This window comes from Choristoneura fumiferana, chromosome 2 (assembly GCF_025370935.1).
Source record: "Choristoneura fumiferana chromosome 2, NRCan_CFum_1, whole genome shotgun sequence".
In the NCBI taxonomy this organism is placed as follows: domain Eukaryota; kingdom Metazoa; phylum Arthropoda; class Insecta; order Lepidoptera; family Tortricidae; genus Choristoneura; species Choristoneura fumiferana.
This window is the reverse complement of record NC_133473.1, coordinates 1,766,107-1,790,350: the sequence shown is the minus strand read 5'-3', so window position 1 is coordinate 1,790,350 and position 24,244 is coordinate 1,766,107. Positions and strand designations below refer to the sequence as shown.

At 42.4% G+C, this 24,244-nt stretch overlaps 2 protein-coding genes across 3 annotated transcripts in view; one reads left to right on the top strand and one right to left on the bottom strand.

Moving 5' to 3' along the window:
• Positions 1 to 6,253, top strand: part of LOC141445608 (uncharacterized) — a 33,039-nt gene extending 26,786 nt beyond the window's left edge. The window contains exon 15 of one of the 2 annotated variants that reach the window (XM_074111457.1): positions 6,149 to 6,253. In XM_074111457.1, the coding sequence (XP_073967558.1) occupies positions 6,149 to 6,190 (42 nt within the window). In that variant the 3' untranslated portion in view covers positions 6,191 to 6,253. The remainder of the gene's footprint in view (positions 1 to 6,148) is intronic. The other variant, XM_074111456.1, reaches the window with a different exon arrangement.
• Exo70 (exocyst complex component 7) lies at positions 6,206 to 24,104 on the bottom strand. The gene is given in 17 exon segments (XM_074111458.1): positions 6,206 to 6,324; positions 7,156 to 7,350; positions 11,236 to 11,329; positions 12,204 to 12,310; positions 12,613 to 12,815; positions 13,198 to 13,336; positions 13,487 to 13,654; positions 16,286 to 16,476; positions 17,663 to 17,763; positions 18,616 to 18,680; positions 19,146 to 19,252; positions 19,255 to 19,356; positions 20,527 to 20,644; positions 22,043 to 22,117; positions 22,676 to 22,803; positions 23,316 to 23,481; positions 23,862 to 24,104. Coding segments are annotated over 17 exon segments (2,049 nt in total). The 5' UTR covers positions 23,910 to 24,104; the 3' UTR covers positions 6,206 to 6,282.
• Positions 24,105 to 24,244: the final 140 nt, after the last annotated feature.

Genomic DNA, 24,244 nt, shown 5'->3' with positions numbered 1-24,244 from the left:
TTTAATTAGTAAAAAATAATTAACGAGCCGCATTGTAATGAGTTGAAAACGAATGACTTTATCAACTTTCGGCGAACTGACTTTGGGTTTGTTTCACTTTTCTCCGGATAAATCCCAGACTTTTAAAAACACTAGAACCGATTTCAAAAAATCTTTCACTTATAGAAAGCTTTATTATCAACGGATAAAGATTTTATACCAGGAAAGTGTAAAATTCCCACGAGATGCAGACGAAGTTGCGAGCAGCTGACACATAAAATAGAAACCTGTCAAAGAATGGTGAAACAGGTCCTTAGGAAGTATAGAGAGGATGCATTCCTAATTGTTATTGTCAATAAATATTATTATCTTACACTGTCTACCAAGTAAAAGTTTCAGCTCATTACGCCGTATATTACTAGAACCATGTCTTGATTTTACTGTTATAGCTTAGTTGAAGGCAGATGGAGCGGAACAGAGAAAAAAGCAGTGATTGTAATAAGTCGTACTTTTTTTGACGGTATAATAGTTATTTGTGTCACAAGGGAGCATAATCCAGAATGAATGAATCCAGAATGTAGCGAAGGATTCTACAATAGAATCCTGAGCGTAGCGAGGAATTCTAAAGTAGAATCCTGAGTGCAATGAGGGATTCAAGTGTTAACGCCCAAGATGAAAATATTTTTGCTACCGAGTGGCTCATACAACTTTTTACACCGAGCATTAAGAAACTTGAAAAAAACAAATTGTAAATATTATTAAAGAACAACCAGCATAGAAAATGGCGTGGCTTTACAATTATCAACTTCAAAAAATTGCATTTGCAATAAAATACTTAGAAAAGCCTTGAACAGAAAAGTTGCACTTTGCTCCCTCTCATCAGGGAGGAAAAGTTACTTTTCTGAAGGAGAGGTGTGAAAATATAATTTATTCACGGTGTAAGTTTTAAGAGGTGCTGCACGTTTCCAAAAAACTTTCCGGCGTAGCGGTACGTAAATCCGACCTGGCTGTATACTACGAAGTACAAAATTCGAACTTCGTGTCTTGGCGTCCCGCTTATGCTTATATTATTTAATACGAGAGTGAGAAGAACGATACGGTATGAACTTCGATTTTTCTGTAATTTACGTCTAACCCTTTCGCCTTAGAATGTGGCAATACGTCGTATATTTTAACTAATGTGTTTTAGTCGATTATGTCTCCGCTCCGCTTGGGAAGAAGCGGAGCCTGAATATCCGTCCGTCTGTCTCTTTTTACAATAGTTGTACCTTACAGATGTTGGTATTTTTTGCTGAACGAACGACTGTAATAATGTTGGCTCGAAGTTTAAGTTTCCCAGACACTGATTTCTAAATTAAACCGTTATTATCTAAATTAACCTAACATCAGTTTTGGTTTGATAGCACAACGGTTCCGTCGAATTGGTTAGTAAATTTTGCTTCGATAATTTCCAAACTAAAGCCATTATAATTTGCGTATATATTGTGACTTCTCTTGATTTTAATATTTATAAGTACGCACGCACTAAGTGGCCAGGTATACAGGTGGTAGGTAGGTAGGTAGGATTTTAATGCACTATAAATGTAAATAATTTGCGAACCATAGGTATAACCAATAACCACTGCACTTGCACTTGATGACCGAAAAAGGTCTATGTAGACATAATAATATATTTCATCATCATCATCCCAGCCTATATACGTCCCACTGCTGGGCACAGGCCTCCTCTCAGATCAAGAGGGCTTGGGCCATAGTTCCCACGCGGGCCCAGTGCGGATTGGGAACTTCGCACGCACCATTGAATCGCGTCGCAGGTTTGTGCAGGTTTCCTCACGATGTTTTCCTTCACCGCAAAGCTCGTGGTAAATTTCAAATGTAATTCCGCACATGAATTTCGAAAAACTCAGAGGTGCGAGCCGGGGTTCGAACCCACGACCCTCTGCTTGAGAGGCGATAGGTCAAACCACTAGGCCACCACGGCTTCATAATATATTTGATGATGTGTAAATATTTATACCCACGAGATCTTGTACATAAACGCTTTGTAAACGTATTCTAGCAAATAAAGATTTGCTTACTTACTTACTTACGAATTTACGGTCGGTCGGTTTATGATGTGTCACGTCAATGTCGTGCATTTTATGACTGTTTGTGTTTGTGATGTAAAACGGTAAAGTATAAAAGAATAGTACATTGTGTCTTAAGGGCGGTAAATAAGGAATTACGAACGAGAGTCTATTAGAAGCCCGAAGTCGAAGACTGAGGGCTTTAATGAGTCGATGTTCGTAATTCTAGTACCGCCCGTGCGACATACAATGTTTTCATCACATTTGCAAGCAAAATTTTTATATTTGTAAAAGAAAAAATATAATTGTTCCAAATATTGGCGATACCTTAGGCTGTGCTCTTGGCAGCGCCGCCCTCTACCTCCCCCTCCCTCGGCATGCGCCGCACCGTGCGTGTGCATGTGGTCCATGTAGTCCTGCAGCAGCGCGCGCAGCACCATCAGTACGCGCAATGACTCTTTTACCGACCACGGTTTCAAGACAAGCACATTAAGGTCGAGGGTTTTATTGGGGGGTTGCAACTAAGATAGCCTGCATGTTACGACGCTGTTTACGAGCAAGTGTGATGAAACAATATACAGGGTGGAAAAATCGAATGCCACATGGATGGCAACTACCTTAAGTATTGTAAATAACAAATTTTGTGTAAGGGAGACTTTCCTTCGTTTTTAAAAACAATAAAAACTGCATTTAAGGATTTATGAAAAATCGCTTGCCTCAGTCGAGACTCGAACCGGTCAAATGTGACAAAAAATAATGTGCTGTATTTTATGATGCAGATCGAAAGGGTTACTGATAAGGTTCATTTTTCTCTAAATAACAAATACAATCAGAATAACGGAAGGCCATGAAAACTAACAATTACCTTTTAAATTTGATTTCACCCGTCACGTGAATTAAGACGTAATCCCTGGAATACAAGCAAAATAAAGACGTTTAAATGACATGATAATGATGAGCTACACTTATGTTTACTTATCACTTTAGTTGCGATTACTAATGCCACTTTAGTAACCTACTTCCTTTGATAGGAAAATTGCATCAATTATTCTCTAGTCATCATAGTAGCTAGGATAGGTAAATTTTTAAAAATGGAACATTTTAACGAACCGTTTTTGTTTTTCTAAGTGCAATCTTTTTAATTTAAAACAAATAATGCCCGACTTGTTGAACGCATTCTTTTCTTTTTTTCGAATTGTGTTTATTCCATTTTCGAATATTAGAGCTACTATTTTACGTAGATAAATTGAAATTGTGACTTGCAAGTGCTTTTACATTATAAATGGCTGACGATTATCAAGAACAGTTCGATTTAATAGAAGCGTACTTTGTTAATGCAAAAAATGTAACACGAGCACTCCAGTGGTACGCGGAACAATATCCAAACAGGCAAATACCATCCAGGTTCGTCTTGCAACGAATGGTTAAAAACTTAAAACGCCATGGAAGACTTGAGAGCCGCCTTCGGCGACTACAACAGCCGATTAGTTATTCCGATTTCGATTTAAGTGTCTTAACTTATTTTGAAGCCTACCCGAAAGCATCGAGCAGAGAAGCCGCTGAAATACTTGGTTCTAATCATACTCGTGTGCTAAGCGTGCTCAAAAAATACAAGTATAAATGTTACCGTGAAGGTCGTTTGGTGCAAAAATTGCTTCCGGGAGACACTGACCGAAGGCTTCAATTCTGTCGAGATATCGAGGCAAAATTGGCTCAAGACGAAAATTTTTTGGATTACATAATATGGTCAGATGAAAGTAACTTTAGTAATAATGGTATGTACAATCGTCACAATAACCATTATTGGTGCCGTATAAACCCGATGCGTACACATGAAACTAATAATCAGGTGAGATTCTCTTTTAACGTTTGGTGCGGGATAGTGAAAAACAGGGTTGTTATGGTTCACATATTTGAAGGACACCTGAATACAGTAAAATACCTCGAAATCCTGGACCTATTGCGAAATGCATTAAATGATCTACCCGAAGAATACGACACTTTTATTTTCCAACAAGACGGTGCACCAGCACATAACAGCAGGTTATCGACTACATATCTAAATAACCATTTCCAGACATGGATCGGTACAAAAGGGATTATTAAATGGCCGGCCAGATCTCCGGATCTAACACCATTAGACTACTTTTTGTGGGGATACGTGAAGGATGTTATTTATAAAAGAACTTACGAAAACGTATGCGAATTGAAAACCGAAGTCCATGCAGCTATTACTAATATTCACCACAATTCACTGCAACGAGCTACGAAAAGACAATTCCTCAAAAGATTAAATTTATGCAAACGCCAAAACGGGGCTCATTTTGAACAACTACTTTAGTTAGAAAGGTTTTAGTAAGGTTATTAAATGAATATTGTTTTATTTTGTGTGTTTTAATTTTTCGTTTACAATTTTCATGGCCTTCCGTTATTCTGATTGTATTTGTTATTTAGAGAAAAATGAACCTTATCAGTAACCCTTTCGATCTGCATCATAAAATACAGCACATTATTTTTTGTCACATTTGACCGGTTCGAGTCCCGACTGAGGCAAGCGATTTTTCATAAATCATTAAATGCAGTTTTTATTGTTTTTAAAAACGAAGGAAAGTCTCCCTTACACAAAATGTGTTATTTACAATACTTAAGGTAGTTGCCATCCATGTGGCATTCGATTTTTCCACCCTGTATATGTCATACTAGGTAATACTTATGTATGTTAGGGAACCGACTCTCTGCGGTATCTCGATGACACTTGTCGCTACATTGATGACCACTCTGTCACCTGGCTGCCCAGTGCGTGGGTACTGTATGCAGGTAACCGTGCAAGGCCCACAAGCGGTTTGACGGCTTGTTTTCAATACGGTATTTGACTATTTTGTATATGTTTATAAATTAAACTACACAATGCCTGTTATCGAATAAATAAACAATTTTTAAGCTACCTGTACAAATAACAAAGTTATGAGGGTTTGAAATTCAAGATTAGACAGAGAAAGTCATACTGGCATGTGACGTCCACACACCGGAACCAAATCCCCGCAACCGGTCGACAGTGCATTGGGTTTACTATTATAGTAGAAGATCCGAACTTATTAGATCTACACTGATCTGATAATGGAATGAAATGTATTTTATATATAATAAAAATTTAGTATATCCATACTAATATTATAAATGTGAAAGTGTGTGTTTTTAATGTTTGTCCGTCTTTCACGTCGAAGCGAAGCGACGGATTGACGTGAGTTTTGGCAAAGAGATAGTTTATGGGCCAGAGAGTATATAGGCTACTTTTTATCCCAGAATAATGCACAGTTCCCGAGCGAACAGCGCGCGATAACCTAATTCCACGCGAACGAAGTCGCGGGCAAAAGCTTGTTAGAAATGGTTTTGGAAAAAAAAACTGGACAGGGTATTTTTTTTAATGAATTTTAGTTAAATGCCGACCCTATATCAACGTGTTCACAATAAACAAATACACACACAAACATCACGCCTGTATTCCCAAATGGGGTAGGCAGAGCACACGAAACGTTACCGCTTCGGAGCCACTTTTAGCAATTTTAGGCTTTAAGTTGACTAAAACGGTACACTAGTGACAGGATGCTAGCCTGTCGCCTACGGTATACCTTAACCTATATCCTCAGTCGCCTCTTACGACATCCACGGAAGAAATGGAGAGGTGTAATTCTAATCCGACACCACACGGGTTCACAATAAAACACCGCTTAAGTGAAAGTAACCGGCATCGACATAACTGTTTAAGTTTATACCTGTGCTAAACTATAGCAAACCCAACGTCTACATATTCTATAGGTATACTTTAAGTCCATATAAAATTTTCTTATTATTTCGATGATGCAACAAAAATTTATTAAAAATCATTTTTTAAAGATAATTAAATATAGCCTGTCCAGGATTTTTTTAGCAAATCCATTTCTAATATATTTTCTAATATACTAAATTTAATATAAAATAGGTTTCATTCTGTTATCAGACTGGTGAAGATCTTTTCAAGTTCGGATCTTAGACCATTAGTTCAGTATCAAATTGTATAATATAGGATGTACGCTTAAATAGTTCAGTGTTAAATTTTGTTGCAGTGGCCCAAGAAGAGAGGAGGCAAGGCGACGAGAGGGCATTAGAAAAATAAACGACAATATTATTAAATAATGTGTTTTATTTATGTAAATAAATATGTGAGTATAATAATACTTGTTTACTAAATAGATCAAGACTAGGCTGCTTCGTCGAAGTAACCGTCCAGCTGAGTAGCGATCTGAAAAATAAATTGTACAATAATATCTACCTTTATATATGTACAGTCAGCGCCAGTTAAAATCAGGGTCCAACTACATAACAAAGTAAAATCGAATAGTATTAGCAATTTTGTATTGTAGTTCACTGATTGCTATTTGCTTTTACTTTATGCAATTTGGCCCCGGATATTTGGCGGAGCTTCTATTTCACAATTTTTTTCTTGGAATTAACTTAATTGTACATGGTTTGAGTTGATACCTAAGTGTCACAGAATTCAGTTTAGGACAGCTCTTAGCCTATTTGTTATTTAACTCTGCCGCCTCAGGGAGCTCCTATTTTTGTTAAGACTAACTTGTATAGTGATGTTCTTGATCAACATGATGAATTATGATGGGAACCGGCATGTATAGTAGGAATTATTTAACGGAAATATAAAATAAAATAGGTCATTGAAATAACGACTTTATTGTCTAGAGCAGAAACTGCATTTTAGAATAAATACACGCTCGCAGTTAATACTTTTCCATGAGGCTGCTTGTCTACGACGCATTCAATTTTGAAAAACATTATCTACCAACAAAGTTTTATTTAAAATGAACTCTCTATTGTAAATAATAAAGTCGTTATTTCAATGAGCTATTTTATCTTATATTTCATTTTATTTTAAACTGAGGATTATGCACTTGAAGACATAATAGAATACAATGGCTTTGTTCGAAAGGCTGTTAAGGCTGTTAACGAGATCGGGACAACTCAAATAATTCCTACTTAACCGTATATCTCAGAACTTTTGACAGCATCCGCTTTGAAAGCTGCGCTCCGCGGAGCTCCTATTTCTATCAACACTCACTTGTACAGGGCTGTACTTGACGTATTTATCAGGGTTCTTCGAGAACGGCAGGGCCCCGTAGGTATCATAGAACTTGGTGTATGGCGGCAGCAGAGTCTCTTTGTTGTCTCTCTTGAGGGCTTCACGCAATTCTGGGTCGGGCACGCTGTAGCTGCGTTGCGCTTTAGTGCACTCCTCCCACTCGCGGTTGAACGACTGCAGAATATCCAGATGATGATGATGATGTCATCAATACCAATGTCAAGTTGACATGGACTAAATCATTACTTTGTTCATCCACGACCTTAAACCTTAAGACCTACCTTTATTCAAGACCTTTAGACGTTAAGGTCGCGGGTGAGCAAAGTAATCGTTTTAGATCATTGATATAAACCTGCGCAAATTAACGCCTAATCGTATATGTTGAAATGACAATAGGGAAAATTCACATAACAATACTTTTTCTTAAAATAACGTACCATCAGCTAAACAAGTGGTCTATCAATTTTAAAACAAGTTCCTATCAAATGAATATGTCGCTAAAGTCGAACTTTCTAGTTGACAGACACGTCTATTGGCATTATTGTTTTGTGACATGCAAACGATTATCAACTTTAGGGTGGTAGACCACATATTTGGCTGATGGTACCAAATTGGGAAATAAAACGAAGGACGTAAAATCATCAATACTTAGATTTGCAAGAAAAATTGTACAAGTTGCTTTACATCGTAGCGTTCGATTTTCCACTTCAAACTAGTTCGCTTTACGCCCACGCAATGTACAATGGCCTGCATAAGTGGATGGACACCTTACGTTCTATAATCGCTTGAACACGAGAGTTGGCGATTTTGTTAAGTGTTCACAAGAAATGAACTAGATGGCGCTGTTAAACAGTTATTATGATATGATCGATATTTTATCCCGTAACAGTAATGTGTTGATAGCAGAGTTGATCGGCTGCTTAGATAAACTCGTTAATGATCATGAGTTCGTATCCTACATATCAGAATTGTTTTTTTTTGTTCTTATTTTTATATTTTATAAGTTTATATTTTAATTTTGTAGATAACTGATATGGAAATTAAAAAAATACTCTGAAAAAAGGATAACGTTGTAACAGAAATAATACACGTTTTGAAGTTTAAAACATAAAATTTTATTCCTAAAACAATATTTCTATTCATTAAATATTGACGCAGTTATTAATGTTATACTATATATTAATTAAATAACTGAAAACCAGAAAGTAGTTTGTTCAGAATCCAGAGTAGAATCGATTACACTATGTTTTAAATCAGGTTGTGTTTGAGTTTTTAAATCCTTTTTTTATTGGGCCCAGTCTAAATATTACGAATGCATACACCAATTAAATGTTTTAGGATGTTTCATACCCCTTAGATAATTTAATACCTACCTACTGGCCGTTTTGCGTCAGTTTGGCTTTCTTCTAAATCTGGCATTAAAAATTACAACTGTAAAGTTAGAAATGAAGTAGAATTACTTACTGATTACGTAAAACATACAATTATTTTAGGAAATAATGAAGGTATTCGAAAATAAACGCAAACAAGTAACTTAAAATAAAATGAAAAAATATTTACTGGGTGTCGTGTGAGGTTTTCAGTTATTTAATTAGCACCTGACCAAAAGTTGTATTTTAACATTTTATTGAGAATTAGCTTAAGTATTCATTTCCGATTCTGGAAAGAGGATTGAAGCTGAACCACAATAAAAAAATAGTATTTGAAAGTATTATACCTGAGACCGGGTTATCATTAGACTCGAAAGCGTTATAAATTATAATAATTGAAGTTTTCCAGTTTTAAACATTTACTTATCAATAGTTGATGGCGTAGATCCACTGTAGTGTGTAATGTGTTACTGACAGTTATAATAAGATTACAGTATTTACAGTCATATATTGAACTTTCACACTTATCTCATATAAATAAGTAAACAAAACTATCAAGGTATAATTAAATGTTTTGTTTATAATAATAAAATAATTACTTTTCATAACAAAGTGATACCTACAGGATCATAAATAAAGATAAATATTTTGATATAATACAGTGTGCTAGAAAATCCGATGCGGATATTTTGAGGATCGATTATTTGCATCGTCGTTAATTGGTTTCAATTACTTAAATTAAAAAAACAAACGTTAATGCGAGGATGATTATTTTTGGACGGAATGGTATTTTTGTATGAAGCAAAAAAATATTACCACACAATACTTAAATAATTTATGCGTCAATTATGATTCTTAGGTTATTAATTACATACCCTGAAAATATCTGCACCTTATATATTTTATTATAACATAATTGTTTGAGTATATAACCCGGTCTACACGTAACTATCAATTTTATTTTAATAACTGGTGTAACCACCATGATTGTCGATAACTGCTTGCAAAAAGAATCGCATCGATGCAACTAGATTTTCACACATATTAGAGCCGCGAATAACTGTCCCTTATTTTTACACAGTGGGCTACTAACGTAACAGAGTTCGCTTATTTTGGTTATCCCAACGTTGGACATAACACCCCATACATTTTCAATGGGATTTAAATCCGGTGATCTGGCAGGCCAAGGAACGACTTTAATATAATTTTTGTGTTGATCAAACCAGTCTTGCACAATACTCGACCGTGTATTGGGCAGTTATCTTGCACGAACGTTATGCACGACACTTGTTCTTCTGGATAGACAATTCTAACAGTGGGCAACATCATAGCGGGCATCTATGAGTCGTGGTCTACCCGATCTTTGACGATGCAGCAAAGATCCTTCGTCTTGATATCGTCGTACCCATAATAATATAACTGTTTTATCTGTAACAATATAAATAAACATAAAATAATATAACGTAGATATAATTTTAATGAAGAAGTTGGTAGGATGAACGTAAACAAAAAAACTCACATTATTAACTCCAATTTCTCTAGAAATTTCCGACATATTTTTTCCTTCTTCATATAAATAATTTCACATGTTTTAACCATTTCAATATTGCGATGAGAACTCATTTTAAAGAATAATTACGATAATAAGCAGATTCAACTTGAAAGAGACGATCAAACGATGTTGCAAGCAGCTGAACAAGTAGCAAAATCTTTGTAATAAAAACTTAGCCTGGTAGTTTGAAGATCTTCAGTCTACCCTCTTTAAGTTTCGTTAAACACGCATGACTTACCGATTAATTTTAAGACGACCCGATATAGATCCGATTTTCATCGCTTAAGATAACAGTACGATGGTCAAGTGGTTGTGAACTTCGTTCTTCGTTCGTATGTCACAAGTTCAAATCCCACCAGGCGATAATATAGAGTTTGTGTTTTTGTAAATTTACTGCTAGATTTGGAGATTACTAAAGTTGACACTAATTCGCAACATGAGTCTTCGTAAATAAAGAATTTATCTATCATCAGCATCCCAGCCTATAGATACACGTCCCACTGCTGGTCACAGGCCTTCTCTCAGAATGAGAGGGCTTGGGCCGTAGTTCCCACGCAGGCCCAGTGCGGATTGGGAACTTCACACACACCAAAGAAAATATCGTTGGAATATTTGAAGGACAAGAAACGATAGTAATGCGAATAATAATATTCTCCTTCTCTTACGACAAGTACGAAAGAGACAGAAAATGTCGTTACGCGCTTCGCAGGCAGGGACATAATTTAGTTACTACGGCAGTGAAATATCAAATTTCTAACATGAATATAAAATATTTTTTTAAGGTCAGCGCCAGCGCCATCTAGTGGCATCTTAATAAACTAACTAAGTTAGTAAATAAGTAAATACCGCTAATACACTTCAAACACATAGATGGCGCCGTTTCACGTGTCAGACGATTATGTTTGGGAATTGTCCATCGACTTTTGCTGGCCATAGTACAACCGAGTTTAGACTTGCAAGAAAAATCGTGCTAATTGCATTACATTGCGAGGCCGTGTAGCCAACGAGTTTGTAGTCGCATCGAGCGCCGCAATGTAATTGCTACTTGCACCATTTTTCTTGCGAGTCTAAACACGGCTTAATGCAAGTTGCAAGTTTTTTTCTCGCACGTCTAAACTGGAATTAAGGAGTACTCACAGCAAACTTATCCTTCAATATCTGCCGATCACGGTCCCTCAGTTTGGGAGGAGGGGCCTCTTCCAGCACCGTATGAGCCAGCAACTTATTCCAACTACCAAAAAACAAGCACAATTATAAATTTAGTGCAGTCTACAGCATAACGTGAAATTTGGTATGCAAATGTAGTTTGGGTCAACAAAAAAGCTTGTTATAAAAATGAAATTTTAACCAAAACCTTATTTCATACAAACCTACTTGATTGGGTTTAGGCAGTTGTCTCACCGCCAGCGAGGAAACGATTGGCTATCGACTATTTTCTCGCTCAAGAAACGAACAAAAGATATAAGATCCTGTGTGAGTAAAAGAGACATATATTAATAGTTGATTGCTGGCTGTTCACACTGTCGGCGAGAACTCGCTTTTACATCTTTTGTCGCAGCGACAAGAGCTATAAAACTCGCTGAGCTATGCGCAGCTTGGCGGCCGCCCCGCACGAGCGAGTCGAGTGGAGCGAGTAATCGCCCGTCGCACGCGAACACTCGCTTACAGCCGAGCGACAAAACTACACTCGCTTCTCGCTGCTCGCCCACTCGTTTCTAGTTACTCGCTCTACTCGCTTCTCGCTCATCGTCGGCGGTGGGACAAGTGCCTTACGGTGCCAAATGAAGCAACTGGAGGTATATGGGGGAAGCCTATGTCCTACAGTGGACGCCCTACGCCTGATATGATGATGATGTATATTTTTAACCCCCGACGCAAAAAGAGGGGTGTTAAAAGTTTGACCGCTATGTGTGTCTGTCTGTGGCACCGTAGCTCTTAAACGGGTGGACCGATTTGAATGCAGTTTTTTTTGTTTAAAAGCAGATTTTTTAGCGATGGTTCCTAGGCATGTTTCATCAAAATCGACTCAGCCGTTTTTGAGATATTGAACTTTGAAGTGACAAAGTCGGGGTTTTCCAGCTTTTTGCTAGTTAGGTTATACCTACCTCTGCAAATAATTGTTCTTATAGTCTGCGAGCATGGCGCGGTAGCTGGCCTCGCAATCTGGCTCTACGGTCACCAGCACATCCAACAAACCGCTGCGTTGTAGACCCTGCCAAAGCAAATATAGTAGATTATATAACCAGTGCATAAAACGCGCTATTTTACCCGAGATGTTATCTACCCGAACCGCAGGCAAGGATGAAAACTGACCCATGCACCCCGCAGAGCCTAACGGGCGAATGCATACTCCTCCCGGCTTTCCAGCAACTGGCCGAAGCAAGACTTAGATAAGAACCCCTCCTCCAGCTTGCTACGGGGAGGAGAGCCTCTACTACCTGTTGGGTTCCGTGGGATGGCCATCGAAACAGAGGCAGACGTTTGCTCCCATCATATATTTAAAAAAAAACTGACCTGCAATAAATACAGCGTGTTGTTAAGGAGAAATATGGCCTTCAGCGCGTCGGGGTACTGTTCGCTCTTGTTGCGCAGCGCCAGATTGAGCTGCGCTAGAACTTTGCGCACGTAGAGGGCGAGCAACGCCGCGTTCCGGTCTTGTACGCCGGTCAGCTGGGACACGGCGCGGGCGTACGCTGGCTCAGTCGCTAACGCGGGACCTGAGAGCAACAGATTTAGGGACTGTCTTTGGTAGGTTTCTGGTTTCTTGTGTCCTATTAGCCGTCTCTGATCATTCAGTACATATGTCGCGAGGAAATGAAAACTAAACAAATCTCTAAGGGATATATTCGAAGGGCGAATTCATTACTATTTGCCTAGAACAAATTTAAAAAAAAACAATAAACGACAAAAATCTTCAGCTTAGATCAGTCGTTTGATCAAATTTCTGTTTAGTAAAATGACGAAATTAGCCAAAAAAAGGCAGCATGATTTTTCTTTTCACCAGATTTGTTTAGTGAGTTGATAACACACACAAAGTCAATGGTCCACGGTGCCGTCCCCCGCGGCCGCCGGCCGTCGCTGTACAACATCTGCCCTCACCGATAGTATTGTGATGGTGAGCGAGCGTGGTGCAGTGAGCGAGCGCGGCCACACACAGCTGGTGCACGGTCCCGTCCACTGCTCCGGCGGCAGAGTCGCTGCGGACCCCCTCCACCCACTCCTCCAGGGATTTCAGGCACTGCAACGATATTCACTTCATCACCATATCCTTCAATAACCGCCATTATTGGACGTGTTCAAAAAAAAGGTGTAAATCTCTGATCTTTCATGCCTAAACGAGCTGTAGCCGGAGGATGGGTCGCAACTCTTGGTGACGCGGGGCACTCACGTGCGCGTGGCAGCTGTGCAGCACGGCGGTGTAAGGCGCGGGCTCGGCGGGCTGCAGCGCGCGCTGCATGTCGGGCAGCAGCCGCTGCAGCCGCGCCAGCAGCGTCCAGCACGCCGACGCGCCCGCTGAGCTGCGCGCGCACGCGCGACGGCTGCGGGTGCACGCGCGCTGGAACACACAATCGTCAACATAAACGTCCGACTGCGGGGCACACATCTCTCAGCATGAGGGCTTCTTGACAAGCGAAATATCGCCAGAGCGCCAGCAGTCCCGCAGCGCGCTAGTGCGGCCCCGTACCTCCACAGCCTGCGCCAGCAGCGCGAAGCAGTCCCGCAGCACGTCATGCAGCAGCGCGGGCAGCCTGGGCAGCGGGACCAGCCCCAGCAGCGCGCGCTGCTCCAGCCGCGCCGCCAGCAGTCCCGCAGCGCGCTAGTGCGGCCCCGTACCTCCACAGCCTGCGCCAGCAGCGCGAAGCAGTCCCGCAGCACGTCATGCAGCAGCGCGGGCAGCCTGGGCAGCGGACCAGCCCCAGCCGCGCCCAGCAGTCCCGCAGCGCGCTAGTGCGGCCCCGTACCCCCACAGCCTGCGCCAGCAGCGCGAAGCAGTCCCGCAGCACGTCATGCAGCAGCGCGGGCAGCCTGGGCAGCGGGACCAGCCCCAGCCGCGCCGCCAGCAGTCCCGCAGCGCGCTAGTGCGGCCCCGTACCTCCACAGCCTGCGCCAGCAGCGCGAAGCAGTCCCGCAGCACGTCATGCAGCAGCGCGGGCAGCCTGGGCAGCGGGACCAGCCCCAGCCGCGCCGCCAGCAGTCCCGCAGCGCGCTAGTGCGGCCCGTACCTCCACAGCCTGCGCCAGCAGCGCGAAGCAGTCCCGCAGCACGTCATGCAGCAGCGCGGGCAGCCTGGGCAGCGGGACCAGCCCCAGCCGCGCCGCCAGCAGTCCCGCAGCGCGCTAGTGCGGCCCCGTACCTCCACAGCCTGCGCCAGCAGCGCGAAGCAGTCCCGCAGCACGTCATGCAGCAGCGCGGGCAGCCTGGGCAGCGGGACCAGCCCCAGCCGCGCCGCCAGCAGTCCCGCAGCGCGCTAGTGCGGCCCCGTACCTCCACAGCCTGCGCCAGCAGCGCGAAGCAGTCCCGCAGCACGTCATGCAGCAGCGCGGGCAGCCTGGGCAGCGGGACCAGCCCCAGCCGCGCCGCCAGCAGTCCCGCAGCGCGCTAGTGCGGCCCCGTACCTCCACAGCCTGCGCCAGCAGCGCGAAGCAGTCCCGCAGCACGTCATGCAGCAGCGCGGGCAGCCTGGGCAGCGGGACCAGCCCCAGCCGCGCCGCCAGCAGTCCCGCAGCGCGCTAGTGCGGCCCCGTACCTCCACAGCCTGCGCCAGCAGCGCGAAGCAGTCCCGCAGCACGTCATGCAGCAGCGCGGGCAGCCTGGGCAGCGGGACCAGCCCCAGCCGCGCCGCCAGCAGTCCCGCAGCGCGCTAGTGCGGCCCCGTACCTCCACAGCCTGCGCCAGCAGCGCGAAGCAGTCCCGCAGCACGTCATGCAGCAGCGCGGGCAGCCTGGGCAGCGGGACCAGCCCCAGCCGCGCCGCCAGCAGTCCCGCAGCGCGCTAGTGCGGCCCCGTACCTCCACAGCCTGCGCCAGCAGCGCGAAGCAGTCCCGCAGCACGTCATGCAGCAGCGCGGGCAGCCTGGGCAGCGGGACCAGCCCCAGCCGCGCCGCCAGCAGTCCCGCAGCGCGCTAGTGCGGCCCCGTACCTCCACAGCCTGCGCCAGCAGCGCGAAGCAGTCCCGCAGCACGTCATGCAGCAGCGCGGGCAGCCTGGGCAGCGGGACCAGCCCCAGCCGCGCCGCCAGCAGTCCCGCAGCGCGCTAGTGCGGCCCCGTACCTCCACAGCCTGCGCCAGCAGCGCGAAGCAGTCCCGCAGCACGTCATGCAGCAGCGCGGGCAGCCTGGGCAGCGGGACCAGCCCCAGCCGCGCCGCCAGCAGTCCCGCAGCGCGCTAGTGCGGCCCCGTACCTCCACAGCCTGCGCCAGCAGCGCGAAGCAGTCCCGCAGCACGTCATGCAGCAGCGCGGGCAGCCTGGGCAGCGGGACCAGCCCCAGCCGCGCCGCCAGCAGTCCCGCAGCGCGCTAGTGCGGCCCCGTACCTCCACAGCCTGCGCCAGCAGCGCGAAGCAGTCCCGCAGCACGTCATGCAGCAGCGCGGGCAGCCTGGGCAGCGGGACCAGCCCCAGCCGCGCCGCCAGCAGTCCCGCAGCGCGCTAGTGCGGCCCCGTACCTCCACAGCCTGCGCCAGCAGCGCGAAGCAGTCCCGCAGCACGTCATGCAGCAGCGCGGGCAGCCTGGCAGCGGGACCAGCCCCAGCCGCGCCGCCAGCAGTCCCGCAGCGCGCTAGTGCGGCCCCGTACCTCCACAGCCTGCGCCAGCAGCGCGAAGCAGTCCCGCAGCACGTCATGCAGCAGCGCGGGCAGCCTGGGCAGCGGGACCAGCCCCAGCCGCGCCGCCAGCAGTCCCGCAGCGCGCTAGTGCGGCCCCGTACCTCCACAGCCTGCGCCAGCAGCGCGAAGCAGTCCCGCAGCACGTCATGCAGCAGCGCGGGCAGCCTGGGCAGCGGGACCAGCCCCAGCCGCGCCGCCAGCAGTCCCGCAGCGCGCTAGTGCGGCCCCGTACCTCCACAGCCTGCGCCAGCAGCGCGAAGCAGTCCCGCAGCACGTCATGCAGCAGCGCGGGCAGCCTGGGCAGCGGGACCAGCCCCAGCCGCGCCGCCAGCAGTCCCGCAGCGCGCTAGTGCGGCCCCGTACCTCCACAGCCTGCGCCAGCAGCGCGAAGCAGTCCCGCAGCACGTCATGCAGCAGCGCGGGCAGCCTGGGCAGCGGGACCAGCCCCAGCAGCGCGCGCTGCTCCAGCCGCGCCAGCCGCACCAGCGCCGCCGCCACCGACCCAGCCACCATCGCCTCCCACTCCTCTAGGGCCTCGAACGACTCCTCCGTATCTAGGAAACGAATCAATATCAGTGAATTTTCCTTCAAAAATCAAAATCGAAACGAATAGGCTGTAAAGCTGGGTACTCATATTCGTACGAATACGCGAACCAACAAAACATTATAGAGCAACAGATGCAAAGATTTTTTTATGTCGACTGTCTCTTGGGTCTCATTGTGTTTGCTTATGCCTGATACGACTCTATTCCTGGGGTCGGTAGGACGTGTCAGATATTTTTGCACGCTCGGCTGTGGCAGATATTAATGCAGGTGAATGAATATCAAAACGTGCAAATCTCAAACCTTTGCGTAACCCCATTAATTCGTGGAAGCTAATATATTTGGTATACGAACCTTTTTTCCACACACTCAACATAAAAATGAGTTTAATACGGCATATAATTCACATGCAAGCAAATGTTTAACTGTCGAATGTTTGTACGCATGTGAGTGACCCCTGTAATATTTGTGTGACACTTTTTAATTGCAAGATGTGTAAGACAATGGGGGCTATCGCGTATGAATTCGCCACTAGAGGCGCTAGTGTAGCGTGAGGTCTCCGAAATGTCAAATCTCATAGTTTTTGGGTGAGCTACGCGGGTTTATTTATAATTAGAATAATTTTGTGAATATTTTGCAATATCTGAAATTAATTATGGCAAATATGCGTTGCGGGGCAATGAATGTCTGTGTTTTGAGACAGTTTTGTCTTTCGGAAACCTTTGTCCTCCCTTTTTTCCGAACAAAACGGGGACTATGCAACACTGTGGCATGCTCGATATTTTTATGGTACGGTTTTAAGTTGTATTAAATATGATTTTAATCTAAACTTTGTTTTCACGCCCGTAATAACAGACTTTGAAAGCCATACTTAAAAACCTCACGCAACAGTGCGCCATCTAGTGAGACAAAAAACGATAGCCCTCATTCATTTTTAGGCGCAACTTTCATACGCATAAATATACCTGGAATACATACATATTATATGTATTTAAGTATGTATCTATCTATATAATTATATTTATCCGTTGCTTAGTACCCATAACACAAGCTTTGCTAAGCTTACTTTGGGACTAGGTTAATTGGTGTGAATTGTCCCGTGATATTTATTTATTTATTTATAGGTGGTGTGGTGGTACTAAACACCGTGATAAGAGAAACTAGTTGTGCAGGTTTTACTATAGATTCTAATCTCACAAGACTCGCTGACTGAGCGCCGCGGCCCGATCGCCAGGCCGGTTGAATTCTCGAACGTCTGGGATGCCTTCTGGATTATCTTGTTGGCTTTCTTCTCTATACTGCAACAACAATGCACTATCATGTCTATCGTCGTCGCATATCTGCCGTGCTCAAGCTAAAAGGCGGCTAAGTGACAAAATCAAGTTTTGAGATAGAGTCGAAAAACGCGGTAATTATTTTAAATGGATGCTTGGCTAGTTGATATCTTTAATTCATAGATTTAACTAGCATTTAATTTATTTTTTTTATTTTTTTATTTATGTTTTTATTTAATAAAACCTCAAACTTTCTGATTACACGTACTTTTTTCAGGGGTCAATGATGAAAAAAGTTCGAAATATCAGAAAGTTTAATCCATTTAAATTGCTTTATTGAAATCACTATAATTACGAATACCTTTATATTTTATAACTTGAGAAAACATCCCTTCCCTCTGAGACCACTTAACGTTAGGTAGCTTGTTTGCCGACTCTTTGATAAAATAAAAGATAAAATATTATTTTGTATTCCTTCAGTTATCACCAAAGCCAATATAAAGCACTTTATAATAATATTCCAAGCAAAAATATATTTACAATTATGTAAGTATTAAAGTTACAACATAAATTTAAAAAAAAACTCTCGATTTGTTGATAACATCGATAAATAAAAAGCGATGCTCTCTCCCTACAATCTGTCAATAGCCGCACGCAAAATTGCGGGCCCTACTTTTTTTTTATTCAACTGGATGGCAAACGAGCAAGTGGGTCTCCTGATGATAAGAGATCACCACCGCCCATAGACACCTGCAACACCAGGGGGATTGCAGATGCGTTGCCAACCTAGAGGCCTAAGATGGGATACCTCTTTACTTATAAGCATGTGTAAGGCGACCTTAAGGTTCCTGTCTGACAGTAGAGTAGTGTACTCACACTTTTTGTATTTTGCTCGTTTTCTTTGTAGTGCTGTCGGAGCGATGAAGCAGGTTTTTGGCTCTCTAGAACAACGTTAAAATTAAACGCCATATACTGACGGTGTGTGAAAATTTATAGGCTACAGGAATATTTGATATTCATAAGTGTTTAGATAATCACTGATCAGAAAATAAAAAATGATAAGAAATGTCGCTCGGGACTCGTCGTTTTTCTTCTTTTTTTTAGGAAAAATTCGTATGAGAAAAAAAAACATCTTTTCAAACTAGTTTAATTTTATGTATGTGTGTGTATAGTCATTTTATTATTTAATGGATATGGATAATTGGATTGTTAAAGTAGTATTTCTGTAGCGTATTCACCATGATGTGCCAGTGTCACGAGTGTCACATATATTGCTATGATAATTGCCATTATTATTCGTGTGTCACAAGCCCCCTAACCCCTCCCCCCTGGCCCCCCACCCGTTAATATGTGACGTTAGTTACGTACGACCCCAATACACTATTTTTAAAGCACATTGCATTCACCATGATGGGGTCGTGCGGGACGGAGCGCGCCTTGAGATGGTCCCGGAAGGCCTGCAGCGACGCCTTAGCAGCCGGCGCCCGCGCAGCCAGCAGCGCCGCCGTGGGCGCGCGCCCGCCGCGCTCAGCCAGCCGGCCGCGGCGCGCAGAGCTTCCAAAGCCGATGACGTGTTGGACCCGCTGTTGGAGACGCTCACGCTGTCCACGCTCGAGTCTACAACGATATGGCTGCTTTGTAGTCGTACTTCCACTGTTGAACCTATAGGCCTCCCCCATAGGACTCCAGCTGCTTCGGTTGGAACCGACCCACATCCACTGTGAACCCGCAGCTTTAACCAGCTCATCCATCCATCTCGCTGGTGGACCTACGCTTCGCTTGCCGTTCCACAGACTCCATTCAATAACTAACAATTATTTGACTTAAATACTTACAGCCTTATTCATAAAAAATCCTTAATTGAGGTTTGATCGGTCTGTTACTTGGCAGACTGATTAAGCTTGTTAGACGGTTGTCAAGAAGTATGATTCATAAACGCTTGCTAGCAGTCTGCTAGTTGTTGAGCTGCTGATAGACGGATTAGACGCGTTATGTTGGCCATCTTGACAAATCAAAGACAAAAAATGGCCTCATCGATAATAAAAAAAAAATTGACAGCAGTGACAGCAAATTAGCAGGAAAAAAAAGCGAGATGTTTGTTTTCCCGCCATTTCCGATCCGCATGTTTATGTTGTACCTAAGTGCAAAAAGCCGTGATTATGTTAATCATCCCAATTTTATTTTTTTCAATAAATATGAAAAAAATAAAAATAGGATGATTAACATAATCACACTTAGTAAAGTAGCAGTAATAAATACCTAATTTAGAGAATTCTTAAATACAAATTCCTGAAAATATTTTTTCATGGATTTTTTAAATCTTTGCGTAACCCTCCCTTCACTAAAAATATCTTCGGTATGGTTTTTTGGTCCTGTCAAAGTCAGCTGTTCAAACTTGTGGCGGCCATTTTGTGACTTAGCAGGGAGATAAAGGAGGATCTACGATCCTCTAACTTTAGCAGAGCCTTTGGGCTAATATTCAGCGTTTTTGCAGCGTTTTCTTTTCGTCATTAGTGTCTTCAAGTTCACAGGTGTTATTAAAAGAGCTAATGCTCAGGGTTGTTTTTTATGAAAATTTAAGACAATGCCCATGCTGAATTTAGCGTCATTAATATTCTTGTGACTTGTCTTTCCGTTGTGCTATATAAAAGTGGGATGCTAATCGACTGATTAGCGATAACAGTCAAATGTGATGCCGTCTCTATTTGTTTTGTTCGAATAGACGGGGACGGCATCAACCGTCAGTTAACATTAATCAATGGATGGTGAAACAGCCCCTGAACGTACCTTCTTCGAGGGCGATCATGTCCATGAGCGTTGTCGGGGACACGGGCCTCGTGTTCCTGTTCAGCAGCTCCTCGAAAGCAGCTTCCAACTTCAGCACCCCGCTGTTGTACAGCTGATTCTACGTTTGACAAAGTGAGTTTTTAAAAATCGGTCAAGTGCGAGTCGGACTCGTACATGAAGGGTTCCGCACCTCCGTACAATGTTTTAAAAACAAATTTAATAGTTCAGTAATAATTCTAATACAAGCTTTTTTGCTGGCGGTAGGTACTTTTTGCCCCTGGTTACCAAAGTAGGCAGTCGTCAAGACGAATCCAATGAGACCAAAATCGATGCAGTCGTGTCGTTTTATTACAGAGTTCCTATGGCCTGTGCTATGGCCAACATCTAACTTCATCATCAGATCAGCTCTACGTCATAATAATATTGCATTGTCATCGGATTTATACATGCATGCAAAATTTCAGCTCAATTGGTTGAAGATATCCACTTCAAATTTAAGTTAAAATATTAATTCCACCCGAACATATAACTAGTTACATAATAATATGATTATTTTATTAAACTGCTTTTTATTTTATTAAACTGCTTTGTAACAGTCGCATAAACTATTTTAAGAACTATTATTAGTTATTAGCTATTATTTTTGACTTTGTAACAACTTGTATGAAAGAGCGAATCCCTCCTAATACAAGTGCTTCACGTAGCCGAGTTTCATAATAGGGTCACATGAGTGTTTTAAGGCCTAATTACGTACAGTTGCATACAATATTTTATCTATATCCATATATTAAATCCTCTATCACGTGTTCAAGAACCATTGAAAATCTGCCTCCAGTGTCTGCCCCACGAGCTGCGCCCGCGACGACCTGCTGCTGCACCGTGTTCATAATAGAATCCAATGTCATAATGCTGGTCATTACCTATGGTTTTTGAACGCATAATTGAGGATTTACTATATGGGTGTAGATAAAGTACCTTTATTTGTCATCATGGCTGGTTACAACATACACAAGGTGTTACAACGTAATTGGTATCACTATGTTTCGTCCATAGCCTCCTAAGGCCTAACGTCCTAAATTTAGGACATACGTCAAAGCAAATGTCAAACTTTACCAATTGATATGAAGTTTCAAATTCAAATAATCGAAATATAGTATTAATAAAATGAAACTAGTTAATCACATTGATAAAATTTAAAGAAAAAACATGTCTCAAACTAAATAAAATATGATACAGTATAATTTAATTTATTAAAAAAAGTCTAAGATTAAGGGATTAGTTTTAAATGGGTCCCACTGAAAAACTCTCTCCCTCTCATTCTCCTCTCTCTGTCTCTGATTTGAATGAAATTTGGTACGTGGGAGTTTTTGAGGACCCACAATCAATCCAGCTTAGTCTTATCTTATGGGTGTTTTTGACTTTCAGACCAAGAGTCGCCCAAATACTTTTAATTTACGAAAATATTTGTTACTTAATGGAATCAAAAATCAATAAAAATGGAAGACATTACACTTACAATATTTTCCAGTTCAACGCTAGTAGGATTATTCTTGTTGAAATAATTCTGTGCTTCTGCCAGTTTGTCTAATGCCTGTAAATAAATACGGAATTAAATTACTTATTTATCAATTGCGAAATAAAAAAAAGCTTTCTAATATACCAAGAAAAGCCCCCTGGTGTACCCCTGGTGTTGCAGATGTTTATGGGCGGTGGTGATCTCTTACCATCAGGAGACCCACTTGCTCGTTTGCCATCAAGTTGAATAAAAAAAATATAAAAGGGGCAGAGAACACGAGGTAGTTTCGATTGGCTGTGACAGATGGACAGTCAGACAGACAAGGGTGCTGTTTTCTTTTGAGGTACAGAACCCTAAAAAGGATGTACTTTCTATATCAGTTCTGTAAACTATACTACATACAAGAGGTAACTGAATCCCCTAGTGTTTTTCCTAGAACTAGCAATATAAGTTGATTTTTTTGCCTTTGAAATACTAAGGGGCTGTTTCACCATCCACTGATTAGTGTTAACTGACGGTTAAATGTGATGCCGTCTCTATTTGTTTTGTTCGAATAGACGGAGACGGCATCACATTTAACCGTCAGTTAACACTAATCAATGGATGGTGAAACAGCCCCTAAAAATACTATACCTCCAGATAAATGTTGAGTGTGTCTGAGCTGTGAGTGTGGGGTCCTGCCAGGATGAGATCAGCGAGCTCTCGAGACACCATGTAGTAGTTTATCACATGGTCTAAAGCCTTCACTGTGCGCTCCATGTCTAAAGAAATACACAAAAATAAATATAAATAACTCAATGGAAAATAAATATAAATAAGTTTCTGTGCTTGTATTGAAAATTAAATTTTTAAACTTTTTTTGCTGATTGTACTTTCTGTTGACTATACTTGCATCGTCATCCAAGTTACATAATTGTGTACCAAATGTCAAGTCAATCCATGCAGTGTGTCAAAATGAACTTGCAAAGATTTGATCCAATAACAACAAACAGGGTGGGTAAGTTAAATAAAAGCTTGTCGAAAGGGACTTATTCATTTGTTTACTTAGCATTTACCACATTATTCCAACAAGATTCAAGTTTTCATAGGTACAGACCTCGACAAGGGTTGGGGCATTCACAAAACTGCTTGAAAAAAAAAATTTAAACAGGGCAAAACTTTTAAATTTTTTCCATAAAGCTTTTTCTTTGCCTTAGGTGCCCCTACTCCTTCATCAAGCCCACGGTAGGATGAGATGAGTAGGATGATTACAAGGTTAAATTTCTCAACATACTATGATGAATCTGCTGCAGCCTAGCTGTGTCTCCGTACAGTGGCAACACAGCTGTCTCGAGCTGCTGCAGCCTCTGCTCGCAAGCGCCCAAGACGTTGCAGACATCAGACGCTAATGAAGAACTCTTATTGGCTGCTGCCTTCAACTCCTGGATGTTGCTCATCTCCTAATAATTTAACAAAAACTTCTATCAGTTACGGAGTTAAGCATTGAACCCGTACATACATAACACCAAGAAGAAAATAATTTGCCTTGCTTTGGTTTGGTTTGGCTATCATTATGATACTTATAATATGACTCACAGACCTAAAGTTCTTTCAAATCTTTAATTGAGTATGTGTGTTCACACCCAAAGCAAAGGTTGAATACGCCCATTCAAAATGGTCTTATAATATAAAATTTCTAAGATGCAGTGGTTCCATTAGACCAAAAAATAAAGGCTGTAGTTATTAAGTGCAAAGTAGAATGTGAAAATTTTGAAGTAATTAATTTTAGGGTGTTATAATTATAAGTCAAGATATTTCTTATATTACTAATGATACTGACCTTTTTCAACTTCATTTCGATTTCAAATTTCTTCTCTATTGCATACATGATTAACCCTATATTATATATTCAAATGTACAGTTAATAAGTTTGCTTAGAATATAATAATAAAATTATATCGTAAGACTACTCCAATATAAAAACAAAAGTAAAATATTATGACAAAAATAATTCACAACAATAGGTACCAAGGTACACCTATTTTCACTTTTGACATGACTGACATTGACATATCGTTTTCGTGTCGTATTTTTTAGTTCAGTAAATTTGAAGAATTTTTATACAGCCAAGTCTTTCGGAACTTAATGTTTTTATGTATCGGCTGGTTTTCTAACAAGAGTTTTCTTTTCTAGAAGAATAAAACAAATCAGGGTGAAAAAGCT